This window comes from Myxocyprinus asiaticus, chromosome 3, assembly GCF_019703515.2.
Source record: "Myxocyprinus asiaticus isolate MX2 ecotype Aquarium Trade chromosome 3, UBuf_Myxa_2, whole genome shotgun sequence".
Lineage (NCBI taxonomy): Eukaryota > Metazoa > Chordata > Actinopteri > Cypriniformes > Catostomidae > Myxocyprinus > Myxocyprinus asiaticus.
Genome location: NC_059346.1, coordinates 16738108 through 16758808, shown reverse-complemented (window position 1 = coordinate 16758808; position 20701 = coordinate 16738108). Strand labels below are relative to the sequence as shown.

General features: G+C 40.1%; 2 protein-coding genes across 4 annotated transcripts; both read left to right on the top strand.

Moving 5' to 3' along the window:
* Nucleotides 1–2258: 2258 nt before the first annotated feature.
* LOC127419815 (ankyrin repeat and SOCS box protein 12-like) lies at nt 2259–6840 on the top strand. 3 transcript variants are annotated; one of them, XR_007893726.1, is made up of 5 exons: nt 2259–2392; nt 3124–3322; nt 3426–3998; nt 5224–5441; nt 6000–6840. XR_007893726.1 is itself a non-coding variant. In XM_051661570.1 (4 exons), the coding sequence occupies exons 2-4, from the start codon at nt 3133–3135 to the stop codon at nt 5376–5378; spliced, it is 918 nt and encodes a 305-aa protein (XP_051517530.1). In that variant the 5' UTR covers nt 2259–2392; nt 3124–3132; the 3' UTR covers nt 5379–6840. The 3 variants fall into 3 exon arrangements, 2 of the variants coding, with proteins under 2 accessions (XP_051517530.1, XP_051517539.1); XM_051661570.1 differs by having other exon boundaries at nt 5224–6840; XM_051661579.1 differs by lacking the exon at nt 2259–2392 and adding an exon at nt 2474–3018 and having other exon boundaries at nt 5224–6840.
* Nucleotides 6841–7540: 700 nt separating this feature from the next.
* LOC127419595 (APC membrane recruitment protein 1-like) lies at nt 7541–13880 on the top strand. The gene is made up of 2 exons (XM_051661115.1): nt 7541–7888; nt 8561–13880. Exon 2 carries the CDS (start codon nt 8666–8668, stop codon nt 11456–11458), a length of 2793 nt encoding a protein of 930 aa, XP_051517075.1. The 5' UTR covers nt 7541–7888; nt 8561–8665; the 3' UTR covers nt 11459–13880.
* Nucleotides 13881–20701: the final 6821 nt, after the last annotated feature.

Here is a 20701-nt window from a genome sequence, read left to right as displayed (position 1 = left end):
TTGCTGGACACCTTGATGTGTGATGAATATGGCTGGGAGGTCATAGGAATCAAAATCCTGATGGGTCTCCAAGGCGGTTTTACCAAGTTTCCCTGCTATCTTTGCCTTTGGGACAGCAGAGATACCAAGGCGCACTAACACAGGCGGGTCTGGCCACAGCGGACCGAGTTCTCTGTGGGGAGGAAAAACATCCTGGGGAGCCACTGGTGGACCCCCGGTAGGTGCTGATGCCACCACTACTCATCAAATTGGGTCTTATGAAACAATTTGTCAGAGCTCTAGATAAGGAGTGGGCAGCCTTCGAGTACCTTCAAGTAGGGTGACCATATTCTGGTTTTCCAAAAAGAGGACACCTTTTTTTTTCACCGGGGGGAATTGGGGTGGGGTGTAATAATAAGGTTCAAAACAGTGTTACTATGAATGCAAACTTTAATACAGTGGAAAAAGACACTATTAGCATAACATAAATATATATAAATAAATAAAAATGTCCAACATTCTTTTAAATGTCCATGTACTAAAATAAAATATTTGATGCCATGAGTGTACCTTCATTTACTATTACTATTATTTTAAATGACCATGGAAAATGAAACAATGTGATAATTTTACCTGGTCGCAAAAAGTAGTCCGTTAATTTACCTGATGAACTTTCACCTTTTATTGACCCTTTATGCTTCGCAGATCTAATGTGTGCTTCTAAATCACTTACACCTTTATTAGCAACTGACACATAAGTGCCAGCTTCACATGTCACACATTCTGCTTCCCACGAGATCTCGACCTGGACGAAAGCATGGGAATTTTTTGTGCAAATCTTCTGTAAATTTGCACTTTCGTTTAGGCATTGTTTCCACTCAGCTGTCATTTGCTGCTACTGTCAAGCTCTGCGCATGCGTCAAGCACAAGGAAGCGTAATTGAGCTTGAAATCATGGCTGTGTCTCGTTTGGAAGGCTGCGTCCTCCGGAGGTCGCATTTCTCGGCTGCATACGTCATCGAGACTGTCTCGTTTCATAAAAGCGAGTAGGACACTTCGAATGCAGCCTTCAAATGTGACCTTCTTTAACGGGAATTCGGAGGTGCATGAGGTGTGTCCTTCGTGGGCACTCACAACCCACAATTCTTTGCTTCAACGGAAATGTCTAAAAAAAATAACGCCAATTTGCCCATAAATATGATGTTCAAACGCAAGTAATGTTAATTCCCAAGTTGACGTACCTCAGTAGATGGGTGCAGATTATATAATATGTATAATTAAATTAATATATAATTAAAATCAAATATTAGACTAAAAGTACACATGTAAAATCTATTTTCTTTTCTCTTTACATCATTATAACTCTCCTAAAATTTACCTCATACATTCCCTACTAAAGGGACTTTGTTCCCTTCTTAAAGCGCTCGCGCTTCTTAAAGAGTGGCGTGCTGTCATAGCAACCATGATACGTTCCGTTTCCGTTTGTCCTACGAAGGCCTTTTCGTTTAAACGAGGATTGTTTAAAGGAGGACACTCGGTTTACTGCAGCCTTCAAAGGCCCCTTAATTAGCAGCGTAAATCTAGCAATTTTTGTATATGATAATTTTTTTATATATATATTGTTTGTAAGTTTATAACATTATTCTTTGTGTTATATTGCCCTGGAATTAAAAAATGAATTACCACAGCAAGACGGGTTTCTATTACAGCTGCTGAGAGAGTGACAGTAAATTTGGCATCTTCTCCCTCCCGTCTTAATCCACCGTGCTCTATTTTTTTCTTCTTCTGAAAAGTCATTCAAACGTAATAGTGGACTTTTTCTTTTGCTCTTGGAACAAATGGGTAAGTGAAAATAATATTTGCTGTGATCTCCCATTCACTCCCATTCACCGCTGTCGAAGTTTAACCTGCAATCGTTTACTTTCATGTTCCAAAACCCGGAGTGTGAAAAAGGTCTGAAGGTATATATACCATGAAATAAGAGTTATATTTTGGTCTGTTCTCACCCAAAATCGACGAGATTTCTTAAGAAGACTTGGATTAAACCACTGGAGTCAAATTGATTACTTTTATGTCGCCTTTATGTGCTTTTTGGAGCTTCAGTGTTGTGGTCAGCATTCAGTTGCCTTGTGTGGACCTACAGAGCTGAGACATTATATTAAAAATCTTCATTTGTGTTTTGCAAAAGAAAGAAAGGCATAGAGATCTGGGATGGCATGAGGGTGAATAAATTATGAGAGAATTTTCATTTTGGGGTGAACTATTCTATTCCTTTAACAGGTTTATCAGTCAAAAGCCGAGTGTTTTAACTGTGGCAGCGAGTGTGTGCACAGCACCCCTTCTGGACGCCCGCAGAACATCTTCCGCTGCTTGCTGTTCGAGTGGTAGTTCGTCTTTTGCTTATTATTAGCTAGGTGAGTGTCCTTAACACACACAAAAATTAAATACCTGCTATGTGCTCTTATTCTGTGTTTTTGTGTGTTTTTAGCTGTTTGTATAGCTAAAGTGTGTGTTTGGTGAAATCAGCGCGGAGAGTGAGTCTCAGATCCAGCTCTGCTCTATTTACAAATACTGGAGTTAAATCCTTCAACATTTACGAGCTGTGGAGTAATTTGTCTTCTATATGGGATCAGTATCATTCTCAATTCAATTGACGTTGTTCACATATTAAATATATTTAATAGGACAGTTTTTTCTGTTATTTTGTGGCTTTAACTCGTTTCCTAGCCTGCAAGCTAGCTGCTTGTGCTAGTGCTTTAATGAAAAAAAAAAAAAAGGAGCATACGTTTCAGGAAGTTCTTATCATTTTTTATTTTTTTTTTTAAAGCTTGTTTAGAACTCTGGCACATACATTTGTCCCAGTTAAACATTCTCTCAATTACAATATTTATTTCCTCATATAGGATTTGTTATTGTGCAGAAGTGAACTGAAATGTAATATACAAGTGAATGCATTTCATTGTGGACACTGTAGCTGTGTGACAAAACCTAGTGAGTTGCCTACTTAGACTTTTTGGCCTTATAGGCATGTTTCATGTAGGTAAGTAGCTCACAAGGTTTTAATTTATGTGTTTCCAACAGTCATGCAGAGGCTAAATAAAAATAAAAATGGCTACCCTTATGTGCATACACTTTTCTCCTGCAGTTCTCCTCTATGCTCCAGCTGCGGCCAGTGGAGGAGGATGAATCAGCTATTGAAAGTTTGGAGCTGAATCGAGCTGTGGCTGATGATGACCACTTTCTGTTGGCTGAGCTGCTGTCACAAGAACATTACAGGAAGTGCATTAATCAGCAGAGTGGTTGGGGCATCCCAGGTACCCCGTTACGTATGGCTGCATCTAAAGGTACGAGTAATGCCCCTATATGTAAACTGTAGTCTCGCATCTACAGATATCTTTGGACTTTATTGTCTTTGCGGTAAAACAATGAAGCTTTTTTTTCATGCAGGTCACCTGAAGTGCCTGCAGTTGCTCCTGGCACATGGGGCTGAGGTGGACCGTCTAGATGTGAAGGCCCAGACTCCTCTTTTTACTGCAGTGTGCGGGCGTTACCTGAGCTGTGTCCTCGCCCTGCTCCGTGCTGGGGCTAACCCTAACGGAAGTCATTTGAACAACAGCTCACCTGTGCTCACCGCCGCTCGGGAGGGCGATCCGAAGATCCTCCGCCATCTTCTTCAGCATGGGGCCGAGGTCAACGCCAGGTCAAAGGTGACATTGTGGGCTTCAGGGGTTGCAGTGTGCAGCGGGCCTCTTTACCTGTCAGCCATATATGGACACCTGGACTGCTTTAAAATGTTACTGTTGTACGGGGCGGATCCAAACTATAATAGTCCGGAAGAGAAGGTTATCGGCAAGGCCACGCAGCAGAAGACAGTACTGGAATTATGCTTGAGACATGGCTGTGGAGTCGAATACATTCAGCTGCTCATAGATTTTGGGGCCAATGTGTACCTGCCTACTCTCATTATAGAGAAGAGCACCAAACAGAATGAAGCTGTTGAACTACTGCTGAAAGAGCGAGGTGAGAAAAAGGGAATGTGAGATGAGGCGGGAAGAATGTGATTTGTGTTGAAAATTCTTTAACATCCTGAAACCCGAGCGTGACTCCTGTGTGCATTTTCTATTTCCCTTTTTGATTTATAAATAGCAGCACCTAATAAACATGCAAAAAAAAAAAAAAAAAAAAAAAAAAAAAACTGTTTTCTAGAGCAAATACTTTTCCTAAAAATTGATGTCCACATTTGTGGACTGCAGGACTAAGTTGTGAAATTTTTAAATAATACCAAGCTATAGAAAGTCAGATTTTTAAAAATCAAATTGTTTATTATGTTTCCAGGAGTGTTGGTTATTCATGTTTTTGAGATGGTACAAGACATTACATCAGAAATTAGCATAAATAACTCTGATTCAAAGTAATGGCCAGCATCATTCAATCACTGCCAACCATGTTAAAATAAAATGATACATTATAAATTCTGAATCTATGTACTGATTACCATTGTCCAAGGTCTGCCAAACATGTTGAGTGGTCCAAATATTATCTGCAGCCTGAAACTGAACTTTTGGTCGGATTTTAGCAGTAAATGCACTTAGCTGCATAGAGGACTATAGGATGCTCCCTTGCTCCCTACTTTGTGAATGACTTAACCTCCAGTGCGCTGTCTGTCTGCACTGGTCTTAGAACAGTTCGAAATGCACCTTATTTCATCCTAACTCCATGTAAAGCCTCTGAAAGCAACATTTTTCAGCTTTTGGATGAACCCATTGATTCTCAGTGTGATAATGCGCAGTAATTATAGGATTTCTAAGGAAAAAATGGGCTAAAGTACACATTAGTGTACATTGTGTTTAGCAGCGTGGCGTTTCACGATAAATCACTATTAAAGAATGGCAAATCGGATAAAACTAGAGACCCTAATCTTTTGACTCAAACAGGTTTCAATATAAAACTTAATTAGATTTCTTACCAGGTGTAGATTTGTTGCCGTTTCTCCCAAAGACAAACTCTGCTGTGATCGACGCCATGTTGTTTTGTCAAATGACTCTGAACGTTGAAAGTGTAACTCTTTACTGACAGCCCAGAGTCTTCTGAACTTAGATCAGTTGGTTTAAATGAATTTAAATTATGTGTTGCATATAGCGAAGCCAAAATGCAATGTGTACGCTGGGTCGCACAAGGTTAAAACATCATCTGTGAATGTAGTAAATAACTGTTTTCTTTTATCCTTGTTTTTTCTTTCTCATAGGTTGTCCAAAGTCTTTGACATCTCAGTGTAGGTTGGCCATCCGTAAACACCTGAAACAGGTGAACAGGATACAGTCTATAGGCTCTCTTGAGGTTCCACCCAGGCTCATCAACTATCTCAAACACAAGCCCATAAACAGCACACTGGTTTACTGACAAGCCAGTGCACACTCTTTAGTGAAGGACAGATTCAAGACAGACATTTATTCAATCTCACAGGTGGTTCGACACACTGCTAACAGCCCCAGTTTACATCTATGGAGTGTATTAAACTGAAACACCTTTATGCATTAATTTACTTGAATGCCATTCAAATTAGACTATAATGTATAGCAGTTCTTCCTTTAAAATATAATTTGGAGATTTTTATTTCTCAATCAAAATTCAACTGTTGTAAAATGTTTGTTTTTTACTGGTTCATTTGATTTTGTAGATCACATAGTGTGTTTAATTATGAAGTCCGATTCTTTTTGTGTAATGACGTCACTGTACATAATGCAAATATGCTGGTGTCATAGAATACACACTCAAAGACATTCAATAAATCAATGTGTACATGCATATTGCTGATTATTACATTTGAATTAAGTTATAATAATAAGGGTGTTTATTGTCATCAGTGTTTTATTCAGTGATCTTACAATACATCCTGCATTAAAGGTTTGCACCTAAAGCACCCAATACTGACAGTGATATACAAACGCGAATGTTCTACACATGTCTAAAGCATAAAAAGTGATTAAACTAGTCTTAATCAACTCACCCTTTTTTTTACAGAAACCATAATCCAGCTCATCACAACTTCAGATATAATCTGCATGCACAATGCTCAATAATAAAATTTGTTTACAACTCTCGACTGAAATGTTTAGCCCCCTCATTCAAGTCCTCGGTTCACGCATGCTCATCAGCTGCTCACTGATCAGCAGTTCTCAGTATTATGTCCGAAAGAGGCAATTCTCAGTTCAGTGTACTGGTGACTCGCAAACTGCTGTGATTGACTCAATGTACTGTTGACGCGAGAGCTACTGTCCCGGGATCAGTGTACTGTTGACTCGAGAACTGCTGTGAACAACTCGACGTACTGTTGGCACGAGAGCTGCTGTCCTTGGATCAGTTTACTGGTGACTCGCGAAATGCTGTGATCGACTCAATGTACTTTTGACGCAAGAGCTACTGTCCCGGGATCAGTGTTTTTCAACTTTTATTAATCTTAGTATGATATATTTAATCTCTGTTGTGATGTATTTGTCTCTATAAATACTTTGTGTGGAGCAGATGTGCTCTTTCAACAGAACAGCTGTCATATAATCAACAAGTGGTGGAACAAAATGTAGTTCATTCGGTTTCTTCTGCAGTTAAAGGGTTTGGGTTTCTTCAAAATGAACATATTTTGCAGAGCAACAGCAAGATATAGAAAACAACACAGACCTTGCTAGTTCAGAAATGATTTCCCACTTAAAATGATAGAACATTGATAGAAATGGGATATACACATTCTTTTCAGCATTTTTTTTCTTCTTTTTTTTCTTTTTTTAAATTTTTTTTTTTATTATCCTGTTTAAATAATGTACAACCTCTGGCTTAATAAAACTGAACTGATGAACCGAACGTTTAACTGTGGTATAAACAATAACTGTTTATTCTCTACTAAATCCACATTTATTTGGTAATTCAAGGTGCATCCCATTTCCACCACATGAATGGTTATCCATAAACTATGATTATTTTACTTTATTTTTATTAATAGATTGATTGTAGAAAAGTCAAAAACACTAACATTTAGATGAATTAAATTTTTTTTATTTTTTTATTTTTATTTAAAACTTATAATTAAAACGTTGGCACAAACAATAGCAGTGCAATGCGACTACACTTCCCAAAATGCACGTCGGAAGGAAACGCCGCTAGTTGTCTCTCCAGTGCTCAATGAACAAAGTGAATCACAGTTGCGAGCTCCTGTAGTGCTGCACGTTTGCACAGAAAATATGGGAAAATAAGGTAAGTCCCGCTTATTTTAGTACCTCCGTATATTATTTTGGCTGTCATTCGAAACGCGTGTGAATGAGCTCACTGAAACAACTGTAGCTGCTTGGCAGTTGCATAAACATCATTGAAGCGGTCGCGAGCTGGTTAGCGTATGGGCTAGCGCGCGCCAGTGCGCGTTCAGGCGCAATGATGGTGTCCAGCTGGGGACACTGCGTGCAATCTGCTTGTATAAGTTATTTTATTCACTGAGTGTAAGCCCAATACAGTACTGGATACAGTTGGTCCGGGGGTTGTAGTTTATTTTAAGTGCATGATATGTGCTTGGTTTTTCTTTGTTTATGTGATGTACACATATGAGTGTTCAGGCCCCTTGGGTTCCGTCAGCTTTTGTTTTGATCGCAGATCTAATCCTGCGGAACTAATGCGCAAGTATTTCCGAGGAAAAACTCAACATTTGACTAGTTGTTATTGTAAATATTATGGGAAAATTCAGCTATCACGTTTATGGTGTCTGAGGATATGAATAACTGTTAGCACGGTCCTCTCCGTACATTATAGGCTTATGTAAATAAAGTCTATATAAATAAGTAAACATTCTCCACTGTCTGCCTCACAGGGTTCCATATTTGCCTTTTGTGGATCTTACTCCTGCTCCTCGTACACTGAATTATTTCATGGTATTCATGTCTTTGTTTCAATGACCGCTGCTTCTGTCTCTTTGCCAAGGGAACATGCTGTGTGAACCTGTTGTACCAACAAATTATGCTGTTATAAACTGACACTATAATTTGTAAATATGTCTCAAATACACGGGGAGGTGTGTTTAAAATGCCTCCTGGATGTTATTTGGTAAATACAGTGGTCCAGCCATGTTTAAATGCACAACATAGTAACAGTTATGATGTGAAACACCTGTTTACGTTGTATAGCACTGCGCAGCACACGCAGAATAACATTCTGTTATTGTTTACATGTCAAGGTTGTATTCATTTGTTTGCATGTCCTGTCTGCTAGCAGAAGGATGACACTTAATTGAATTTGATTAATAAAATAGCATTTTAATAAATGTGTCCTTACTCATTATGTAATAACCATATTCTAAATTCAGGAAGGTACTCAAGGATGTGCCTAGCAATGCCGTTATTACATTCACAATATATCACAGCCTCTTGTACTTATTTGCTTAATTACATTAAGAACATAAAGATATATATTTGATTGACGGATTGTTTTTTGTTTTGTTCCAAAGGGAAGTAATTTACATGTAAACATGGGCCTGTTTAGTTTTGTTGTTGTTGTTGTTGTATTGACTGTTTCTAATGGTGTCCTAATGTTTGTTTCTTATACAGGTGTAACATGTCTGATAAACACTGTCCCAGTCTGTTTCAACCTGCCCCTCAGGGTGGATTATTTACCACAAACGTACTCCATTAGCCACAGTCATCTGTGTCACCATGGAGGTTGGCGCAACAGGGGGACAACAATCAGACTCTTTTTCCAATGATGCTCCACAGTCTCAGACACCGCCTAAAGTGAAAATACGCAAGACCGCTTTCAAGTTTTTTGGTGGTCGGAAGAGTTTTTGTGTCCTGCCAAGCTTTTTTGGTGGCCGTGGCAGAAGTGAAGGAAAGGGCTCATCTAAAACAGGCGTAACAAAGAGCCAAACATACGATGGGGTGAGCAGAGCATGCTGGGAAGATTTGGGCAGAGGCAGTGTTGAAGTAGCCTCAGGGGACTTTGAGTTCTGCAGCTCCAGTGACCCCTTGAAAATGCAGGAGTCCCAATCACTACCACGGCAGCGGAGAAGTCTTCGGGGTCTCTTCAGCAGCATACGGAGACACAGAAAGAGCAAAAATGTTGAACTGGAAAAGCGTGAAACACTTGAAATGTCCTCAAGCCTGTGTGCCAAAACCGTGCCTGGTGCCCTGTTGAGCATCAGTGACAGTAGCGATAACCATGGCGACAGTCAGTGCGAGGAGTTGGTGCCAGATGTGCCTAATCAAACTGCAGGCAGTGAGTGTGAACTGCCATTGGCCTCCACTGCCGCTGAATGTACAAAAGTCATAACCCTAGTGCCTGAGAAACGGAGAAGCAGGGGAGAGATGGATAAAAGTAAGAGAGCAGAAGAAGAGGAGAATGGGCAAGAGAAGCAAAATGAGAGGTGGGAAGGAACGACTACATATCATCAACCTTTGTCTGCAGAGTCGGAACTGGACCGTTTGACTGAGCAGAATATACCAGATGGGGAGCTGCCTGCTGTATCCTGCTCCTCTGACAGTGTGAACTTGATGTTTGGTGATGTTTCATCACTGAAGAGCTTTGATTCCCTGACAGGTTGTGGAGACATCATTGCAGACCAAGATGATGTCAGTGTTGCTGAAAGCTCAGTGTCTGGTGAGAGAGGCAGCCGAAATGCTGGAAAGCGGAGCTCGTGTTTTGTCACGTATCAAGGTGGTGGGGAGGAGATGGCAACACCTGACGAGATAGAAGGAGATTACTTGCAGAGTTTATGGGAATCAGAAGCTAATAATGAAGTCTGCTACGTCCCCTCAGACAGGGGCTCAGACAGCCCTTCGCTCACTCCTGATCAGCAAATCAGCTCCATTCGTGCAAACTCCAGCAGCAGCCCATTGGAGGTCACAGAAACGGGCCTCACACCCACTGATCTTTTGAGCCCTCAAAGTGATCGGCAAGAGTCTGTACCCAACAGCGATGAAGGATACTATGACTCCACCACACCAGGAATGGAGGAGGAGAATAGAGATCGTCCACATCAGGAAAGGCTTCCACGGGACAGCTACAGTGGTGATGCCCTTTATGAACTTTTTGAGCCTGACGATCGCCTGCTCAGCCCTGCTCTTTCTCCTGCAACCCTGCAGGGTGATAAGTGTCCAACCAACCCTCTGTACACCCTAGAGACAGGTGCAATGGAGACTGAGGAGGAGCGTCTGAGCAAGATCCAGCATGCCCTGTTGTGCTGTGAGCTCCAGAATATCAGAAGCCCATCCAAAGATCAGCTTTTGTTCAATGATGACTGCTTTTATGATGATTCAAAACTTACCACAAGCAGTGGTAAGAAGGCTTTAGAGGAAGTTATTAATCAGTGCTATCCCCAATCACCACCGAGATCCCAGTCTTTAAAAGAACCAGTGCCTCAAAGCAGGGGTCAAATCCAGGATAGTGCATTGTTTCCATCCCATGCTGATTCAGGGTTTAGCCCAAATGTCCATGAGCTACCCAGATCGCATCAATCCAAGGATCAAAGCCCCTTACTGCCTACCGGAGGCTGCAGCCAATCCCAGGAAGAGCTGATGGTCTGTTTTTCCCAAGCGTTGGTAGATTTTACAAAGAACGCCAGGCTTTACTGTAACTCCACAGAGAGTCTTGATGACTCTGAGTCAAGTTCTCCTTTTGGCCCGAGTCTGAGTGCCCTGCCTGCCATTGTCACATTTGATGTGGTCGATATGGAGAATGAGGGTGAATGTGAGCAGCAGACTGAGCTTGCTGAGGAAGAGGAAGAGTTGGCATCCCCTTATGAGCCCTTTGAAGATGATGGCTGTTACCTGCAGCAAGATGCCTTTGCCGAGTGTGACCAGCGTACCTTTGATGCCTATGAACAGAGTCTGTTGCTCAGTAATGCATGGGGTATTACCAGCCTTCCACGGCACCTCAGTTTGGGTCGGCCATGTCCGCCAATCCCTTCCCCGTTAGCACTAAATCGACGCAGTCGCTCTCTTGATACGGACAATCTAGAGTTTCAGAGTAGTGAGCTTTACACCTATGACTCAAAGCTTAGGAATGCAGAATGCAGTGACGTGGCGTTACCGCACCAACCCTGCAGGGTAACTGTGGATGGTTGGAGGCGGGGTTGTGGGCGAGACAAGCAAAGCAGCTCCGCCCAGCAAAGCAGCACCTCACCTCCGCAGGAGCTGAAGTTGCCACATGGGAGCCAATCCTTTGTCAGACCTTCACATCACCCCTTACAGAACAACTGTCATAATCGTAACTTTGCTGGCGTCTCAAGAGTGGAAGGTGAGGGGGAGATTTTGATCGGTGGAGGGGATGCGCTTTACCCCTGCAGTTACCCTCCTACAGGCACGCAGTGGAAGAATCGACCTGTTGGGGTCACTCAGGGTGTGCCCCACCTTCGCTCTGACCAATCAACTGATCTGAGAGAAATTATGATGAAGAACAGGAGGGGGGAGCTTGAGGGGGCTTTACCACTACACCACCTAAATCATACCTAACAAACATGCATCTCTCCTGCTCAAAATAAAAAAAATAATACAGTTAGACAAGTTAGTTAGATGATGCTGAATGTTAACTGACACTGAATTTTAACACACTTGCACACACAAATTCTCACTGTAGTTGCTGTTACTGCCGGATAAGCTATGGGTATTCCTTTGTAAAGTACTGTGTAGTTTTTTTTTTTTTAGCTATATTTCAGTTTCTGTGAATTTAAGAGGAAGTGTGTCTGTACCTGCTGTCTATGTACAGATTCCATATTGCTTTGTATATGTGTTGCCAGTGACCCAGGTATTTCCAGGTAGTTGGTTTTCATTATATTTGCAAAAATTCAACAATCAGAATGATTTATTGTAGAACAAGAATGAAAAAACTTTAAGAACATTAGCACATTCATTCGATTTCTGAGGAGACCCCGTTAAAGTCCACCCAAAATGGTATTTCTGTCATTTCTATGATCCAGTCGAACACAAAAGTAGATATTATGTAGTCTCAGTCACCATTCACTTTCTGTGCATCTTTTTTTTTTTTTATACATTGAAAGTGAGTGCTGACTGAGGCTTTCATTCTGCCTAACATCTCCTTTTGTGTTCCATTGAATGAGATGGGTGAGCTATAACTTTAAAACGTCTTTGTTTTTTTTTAACAGTACATTTTTTCCCCTTGCATTTGGAAATATGCTGTATGTTACAAGGTTTTAATGTTTACATCTTGAAAACTTTTATGACTCTAGTCAGACATTTGTTTCCTTATATTGTTTTTTTTTTTTGGTTTTTGTTTTTGTTGGTCAGATCACACAAGGAACACAACAATCTACAATCAAGTCACATATTCTGTATTCAGTGGCATGGCAAAGAAAAAAAAGCACAAACTCCCAGTATACCTGTGTCGACTATTTACATAACACTTGTAAGGATCTGTATAAATGGTTTACTAGGAACAGAACAGTAGAGACATTTAATGGGTAGTTTACATAATTTACTTGAACGTTTTTTCAAACCTGACTTCACATTTTACTTCCATGGAACACAAAAGGAGATTTTAGAAAGAATGTTAGCCTCAGTCACCATTCACTTTCATTGTATGTATAAAAAAAAACAAAGATGCATTGACAATGAATTGTAACTGACGCTTACATTCTGCCTAACATCTCCTTTGTGTTTCACAAAAGAAAGAAAGTAATAGGGGTTTAAATCAACATGAGGGTAGGTTAATGATGACAGAATCTTTTCTGAGTTAAAGGTTTAGCATTTGGTGTTCTTGATTTGCTGAAATATTTAGGCGCTGTTACATTTCCTTTTTTGCTGCTAAACAGTATGTGTTTGGTTGGATGTTATGTAATTCAGTTATCAGTGATATACTGATGTTTGCATATCTGGATAAATTTCAGCATACAGTCTGTCAAGTCTGGCCCAAAGTCTTCAGTAAATACGATCTGTGTAGTTTATAATCAAAGGGTACTATCTCTTGAGTCACTTCAGAGAGAATGTCAGAAAACCTTTAATGACACTATGTGATTGTTCGTCATTGCTGTATTTCAGTCATGATTATTTACCTTCATCAGAATATCAGAATGCCAAAGTCATCTTTATGCACTTACCGTTTTAAGCCAGATTCAGCTCTTAAGATTGAAACAATATTTGTCCATACCTGCAGTTGAATCAGTGCATTTTCAGAGTTTACGATTTGCTTTAGTTGTTTTTTCTTATGTTGTTTTTGTATTTGGTACATTTGTGTGATTGTAAATGAATGTCCACACCCCATTTTTAACTGACATGAATGAAATAACCAAAAGCATTAGAAGCATATATATATTATATATACACACACACACACGCACACACTGGTGGCCAAAAGTTTGGAATAATGTACAGATTTTGCTCTTATGGAAAGAAATTGATACTTTTATTCACCAAAGTGGCATTCAACTGATCACAATGTATAGTCAGGACATTAATAATGTGAAAAATTACTATTACAATTTGAAAAAAAAAATTCAGAGCGTCATTTTGTTTTTGTTTTTGTTTTTTTTGTTTTTAGCAATTAACATTTTTATTGATTCATCTATTAAATAAAGAACAGCAAAACGTATACATACAGAATCAATATTTAACCCTCACTAACCCCCCCACCGCCTCCAAATCCCCGACCCGACCCCCAGCAACACCCAAGTGGTCACATAATTATAGACACACAAACAAAAAATATATATATTAATCACACACATCCACTACACCTCTCTCCACTGTCCCTCCCCGAGAGCCCTCCAAAAAAGAACGATATTTGCCCCATTTCTCCACAAACAGGTTTAGACTCCCCAGTCTTCTGGATACCCCCTCCTCAAAAGCTGCCACTCTTGCCATCTCTGAACACCACTCCTGAAATGGGGGCACTCCAGCCGACTTCCAACTCCTTAAAATAATCTGTCTGGCAACCATAATACTAGTTAGGACCCAGTTTTTCATGTGCTTATTCTCCAAATTAATGACTGCCCTATCTCCTAAAATACAGAGTCTGGGGCAAAATAAATTTGAAATGCCAAAACCTCGCACATAAAACTGAATCCTCAACCAAAATTCTTGAATCTTAACACATCCCCATAAGACATGGGTTGTGTCTCCATCTTCTTTCTGTTTGACATTGCCAGCAGGTGGGTGTGTCTTTAAGACCAAGTCTATGCAAACTAGAGGGGGTCCAGCAGACTCTATGTAAAATCTTAAATTGCAAACCCTTGTATCTCTAGATGCAGACTTGACGTTTTTTAGAATCCTGGCCTACTCTCCCTCCTCCAACGCCAAGTCTAGATCTCTCTCCCACAATCTCTTAAGAGAAGTTGAAGTTCCGTCCCCCAGACTCTGAATTAGCAGGGAGTAATACACTGATGCCTCATGACCTTTTCCAAATGCAGTAATCACCACTCCCAGAGTATCTGCTGCTTTCGCTCGAAAAACTTTTTATTAAATGGTCAAAATTAACTCTAACTAAATCAGACAAATTTGCTGGGAATAAAATACCCAAATACTTAATGCCCTGTTTGGGCCACTGGAAGGGTCCCGACTGGAAGGCCATTACTGGACAGTATGCTGTCAGAGCCAAAGCTTCAGATTTAGACCATTTGACATTGTATCCTGAGAACTTGGAAAAGGAATTAATAATTCTGTGGAGGTAAGATACAGATAGAGACAAATAATAAAATATCATCTGCGTAAAGCAGAAGCTTATGCGCCACACCTCCCGCCTTCACCCCTGGAAAATCATCCTCCTTTCTTATTGTGGCTGCTAATGGTTCCAGGGCAAGACAGAACAATAATGGGGAAAGAGGGCAACCCTGCCGAGTGCCCCTATTCAGAGTAAAATAATCTGAAATTAATCCATTTGTTTGTACCGCTGCTACAGGGTGTCTATAAAGTAACTTAATCCAACCAATAAATGTACTCCCGAACCCATACATTTCCAAAATCTTAAAAAGGTAATCCCATTCTACCATATCAAAAGCGTTTTCGGCATCAAGTGAGATGGCAGCGACCGGAGACTGATCATTCGCTACTGACTGCATGATATTGATGAGACGCCTGATGTTACCAGAAGAGCTACGGCCCCGAATAAACCCCACCTGATCTATATGTATAAGAGATGTCATAACTTTAATTAACCGGTTAGCCAAAATTTGTGACAACATTTTTACATCTAGCTGGATCAAGAAAATTGGACGGTAACTTTTACACTCGCTTGGATCTTTGTCATTTTTAAGAATCAGTCTGATCCGGGCTCGTCATGGTTGGGGGAAGCTTTCCATTCTTTATTGATTCCGTATAAACTTGTAACAAAAGTGGAGCCAATTCTGTAGCATAAGATCTAAAAAATTCAGCGGCAAAACCATCTGGCCCCGGAGCCTTGCCTGTAGGTAAGGCCTTAATTACCTCGTCAAGCTCCTCCAAGGTTATCTCAGAATCAAGAGAATTTTTTTGCTCATTCGTCAATTTAGGGAGTTCTAATGGTTCCACAAATTTTCTAATATCTTCATCAGTTGATGAAGACGTGGAACTATGAAGAAGATAGAACTCCTTAAAGGTATTATATCAATTGCCGTGGTAAAAATTTCACCACCAGCAGATTTCATTGAGGGAATGGTAGAAAAAGACTCTCTCTGCTTTATATATCTAGCCAAAAGCTTCCCTGATTTGTCAAAGTATGACTAACTTGCCCTGAATAACCAAAACTCCACTTTCCACGACAAAATAGTATTATATCTGTATTTCAATCGGGTCCTCTGAGGCCATCAGATGACATTCGGCACTTCAGCTCTGCCTCGGCACTTTTAATATTCCCTTCCAACTCCACGAGTTCTCGTCCTTTGGATTTTTTGGTAAATGAGGCATACTGTATGATCCGACCCCTAAGAACCGCCTTAAGTGCCTCCCAAGCCATGCCCACAGAAGATTCTGAGGACCAGCTGGTCTCCATATAAACATTGATTTCAGTCTTTAACATTTGTTTGAAATCAGGATTTTGCAAAAGGTATACATTAAAATGACAACTATATGATTTCATTTTCTCCATGTGGCAACATCTCTAAATTCACCAGGGCGTGATCTGAGACTAAGATGTTTCCAATTAAGCAATCAACAACAGATGAAATGAGGGACTTAGATATATATAAAAAAAAATCTATTCTAGAATAAATCTTATGGACTGATGAAAAAAATGTATAGTCCCTACTAGATGGGTTCAAAAGTCGCCAAATATCTGCAAGACCAAGATATTTACACATTCTGTGAAGTGTCAATGTTGCTCTAGGGGGCTTATACACTTTTGCTTCACTATGATCAAGGACTGAATCCATCAAAAGATTAAAGTCTCCTCCCAATATTATATCATGAGGGGTGCCAGCAGCTTGCAACATCCCTTCAAGATCAATAAAAAGCCCTGATCATAAACGTTAGGCATGTAAATATGCTCCTGAATTTCTGCTAAAACAATAATGATTCTCCCTAATTTATCTTTAATCTGTTTGAGAGATTTTAATTGTAAATTGAAGTTATTATCAATGTAATGACTCCCCTACTCTTACTTGAGCCGGCACTAAAGAAAACATGCCCACCCCATATCTTCCCAATTTTTTCAGCTTCCTGTGGGGAAAGATGCGTTTCTTGAAGAAACACTATCAGGTTCAGGTTACTTTATTTATACCCATAGGTTGATTTGGTTTGCAGTGAGTGAGTCCATACATTTTGACACATTTTTTACAAACAGCACATACATTGTATGACATGATAACAAGTGCTCCACGTTCCAATCAACATTTAAATACAATATATAAATAGTTAAATAAAATAGACCTTGCATCTATATCATCATCTTTGCAATGTTGCTACGACTTGTTCAACTGAGTAATAGCTGCTGGAACAAATCTGTTTTTATACCCCTTTGTTCTGCACTGTGGGACTATAAAACTTCTTCCAGAAGGAAGAAGCTGAAATTCAATGTGCAAGAATCACATTTCTTACGCTTAAGAAAAGAAATAACTTTCCTTCTTTTTATGGGGTGCCCCAATCCATTCACATTCCATGTGGAGAAAGATAACCCACTCATATTAACATTTGACATTTTAAACAAGATTATACAGACCACATTCCAACATTAGTGCAACAATCAAACTCCAAACTCACCCCCAACCCCCCCGAACCAAACAAACAGAAAAAAGAAAAACATGCGCATTAACCCCATGCACGACAGCACCAACCAGCGTCAATCCCTCAAAACTCAAAAGGTCCATGTACGCCTACGAGAGCCCCAAGACAACTTTGCCATCGGATTGCTCAAGTCTAATAAGCTTCTGCACAAATTTTGTAAGGCAAAATTACATAACAGTAAATACTTTGTAAAAGAAACCCCAGCCAATAGGCAGAATAAACACAAATAATGTGTAGATTCATTCACAGAACTGTCTCGAAGGTGTGTTCCTCCACAAAACAAATTCCAACCGATATAAAGCCATTCAGTTTCCTCAGACAGACAAGCAAGTGTTCAGTGAGCCGGCTGTTTATGAGTGCAGCAGATGACGTAATCATTCCAATGACCTGCAAAAAGTACTCCACAAAACAAACTCCAGCCAACAGGAGGCATAAGCACAAAGAACGAACAGATTCATCCACAACTGTCCCGAAGCAGTGTTATTCCACAAAACAAACTCCAGCCACTAGGTGGAACCAGCACAAAAAGAAACAAAACAGGCGTCCCGGTTCCTTGGATGGTCAAGAGTCAAATTCACTCAGAGTCCGAATGAAAAAATACACCATGACTTACTCAGTCCGTCAACTTTATAAAAGACATCCTTTGTGTGGGCATGTAGATATATTGCGGCCATCCCCAGCATTCACTCTCAATCTGGCCAGGAACCCCAGTGCAAGTGTGTTGGTAGGCGGAACCAACACAAACAGAAACAAAAATGGCGCCCAGCTTCCTCAGACAGTCAAGTGTATGTTCAGCGAGTCAGTCCACTCATATGAGAAACACCAAACTCACTCCAGTGTATTTAAGAAGGACAGTGCTTGTTTGGGACATGTATATACTTTGCGGACATCCTTCATATCTATTTTCAGTTTGCCCGGAAACATCAGTGCAAAAGTGATCTTCCATTGAAGAGTTTCTTACACTCCTTGAATTGATCGCGTTTCTCTCTTGTCGAATTCACAAAATTCGGGAAAAAGAAAATATTGTGATTCTTCCAAGAAAGCTTTCCTTTGCTCCTCGCCTCACGCAACACAAGATCTTTATCGGATGATCTAAAAAATTTGGCCAGAATTGATCAGGGCCTGTTTTCCTCAGCCGATCTGTGAGCCGGGACTCTGTGAGCTTGCTTGATTTTCAGCTTATGGCCTGTTATGTCGAACAGACTTGGGAAGAGCTCATCTAGGAATTTCACCATATCTCTGCCTTCTTCATGCTCAGGAATTCCAACAATCTGTATGTTATTTCTTCGGCTCCTATTTTCTATTTTGGTCTTGAGCGGATTAGCGGATAATTCCCTTTCCGATGACTCCAGATAATCGATCTGTTTCTCAACATCTGCCACTCTTTAACCGACTCAGAGAATTTTGTTTCCATCACCGTAATTGATCGACGTATTACAGTGAGATCCTCCAAGTCAGAAACAACCTTTGTCAGCATCACAGACATGTTGGACAGTTAACGCTGGATTTCTTCTCCCGTCAGAGGTTTCATCTTGAGCAGGTAAGTGTCTTTTAAGGTCTCCAGAGCCTGAGGATTTTGACTTCTTTGCGATGTCTACCTCAAAGAATAAATATGTAACTGGGTGTATCGAATTTCACCGGATTATAACATGAAAATACTTTAAAAAAAACTAGCAAAGTGCGCAGAGCTCGTCGCTCACACGTCTGCTCCTCGCATGGCATCACGTGACCTCTCAAATTCAGAACTTCTTAAACTACTTCAAAGAGTTCTCATCAAAAAGTCCTCCATGTACAGCAATGACAGCTTTGCAGATCCTTGGCATTCTAGCTGTCAGTTTGTCCAGATACTCAGGTGACATTTCACCCCACATTTCCTATAGCACTTGCCATAGATGTGGCTGTCTTTTCGGGCACTTCTCACGCAGCTTACAGTCTAGCTAATCCCACAAAAGCTCAATGGGGTTAAGATCCATAACACTTTTCCAATTATCTGTTGTCCAATGTCTGTGTTTCTTTGCCCACTCTAACATTTTCTTTTTGTTTTTCTATTTCAAAAGTGGCTTTTTCTTTGCAATTCTTCCCATAAGGTCTGCACCCGAGTCTTCTCTTTACTGTTATACATGAAACTGGTGTTTAGTGGGTAAAATTCAATGAAGCTGTCAGCTGATGACATGTGAGGCGTCTATTTCTTAAACTAGAGACTCTGATGTACTTATCCTCTTGTTTAGTTGTACATCTGGGCCTTCCACATCTCTTTCTGTCTTTGTCTTAGAAGACTGTATTGTACACCTTTGTATGAAATCTTCAGAGTTTCTAGAGAAAGCTGATTCTTCTTTGCCATTTTTGACTTAATATTGACCTTAAGACCTGACAGTCTATTGCATACTGTGGCAACTCAAAAACAAACACAAAGACAATGTTAAGCTTCATTTAACAAAATAGCTTTCAACTGTGTTTGATATAATGGCAAGTGATTTTCTAGTACCAAATTAGCAATTTAGCATGATTACTCAAGGATAAGGTGTTGAAGTGATGGCTGCTGGAAATGGGGCCTGTCTAGATTTGATCAAAAATGACTTTTTTCAAATAGTGATGGTGCTGTTTTTTAGTAATGTGCTGACTATACTTTGTGATCAGTTGAATGCCACTTTGGTGAATTAAAGTACCAATTTCCTTCTGAAACAGCAAAATCTGTACATTATTCCAAACTTTTAGCTGCCAGTGTGTGTGTGTGTATGTGTGTATATATATATATATATATATATATATATATATATATATATATATATATATATATACACATGTATATACATGTATATACACAGGCAAAGAATGTTTGAACATCTCTCAGTCAAAACCTGACTGGCAGTCATTAGCCTAAATGCTTTCGTTTTAAATACTTGAAAACAGGATTAAAACACATATCAACCTGATAACACCCCTGATTCAATCTCTTCCCACTCACTGTAGTCAAGTAGGCACACAGGACTTAACATTGACTCAATCATTCTTTTACTGGAAATAAAACCTGTGAGACATCAGTATTACAAGTTTGTGAATTATGTTTTGAGAGCAATCTGAAGTGCTATAGTATGCAAATCGGTGACTGTGATTTTTGACAAGTAGGATGTGTTGCTGGATAAACATCGTTGTTGGTCATGGTATCATATTTTTGTCCTTTCAGAATATAGTGATAGGGAAAGGGTTAGAGTTATGTGAGAGAGAAATAGACCTCTGTCTGTGTATAATTCATTTTAAATGACTGAGATTAGTAATGGAAGATATCTGGTCACAGTAGGACTGTCTGTGTGACCAGGCAATCCCATGCTGGCCCCGACTGTCTCATAGACTAACAGGTGAAATTTAAAGCTGAAGTATGTAACTCTTTCAGTGTTAAAATAGTTTCTCCTATCCCAGCCTAATATGCAGAGACAACTATAAGTAAGCCATTAATAGGATAATTTTCTCGAAAACTGTAAACACTGCACCTCTGTGGCGTTTGTTTTGAGAGACCCGCTTAGACCCACCCCAACAACATTACTCAACCAA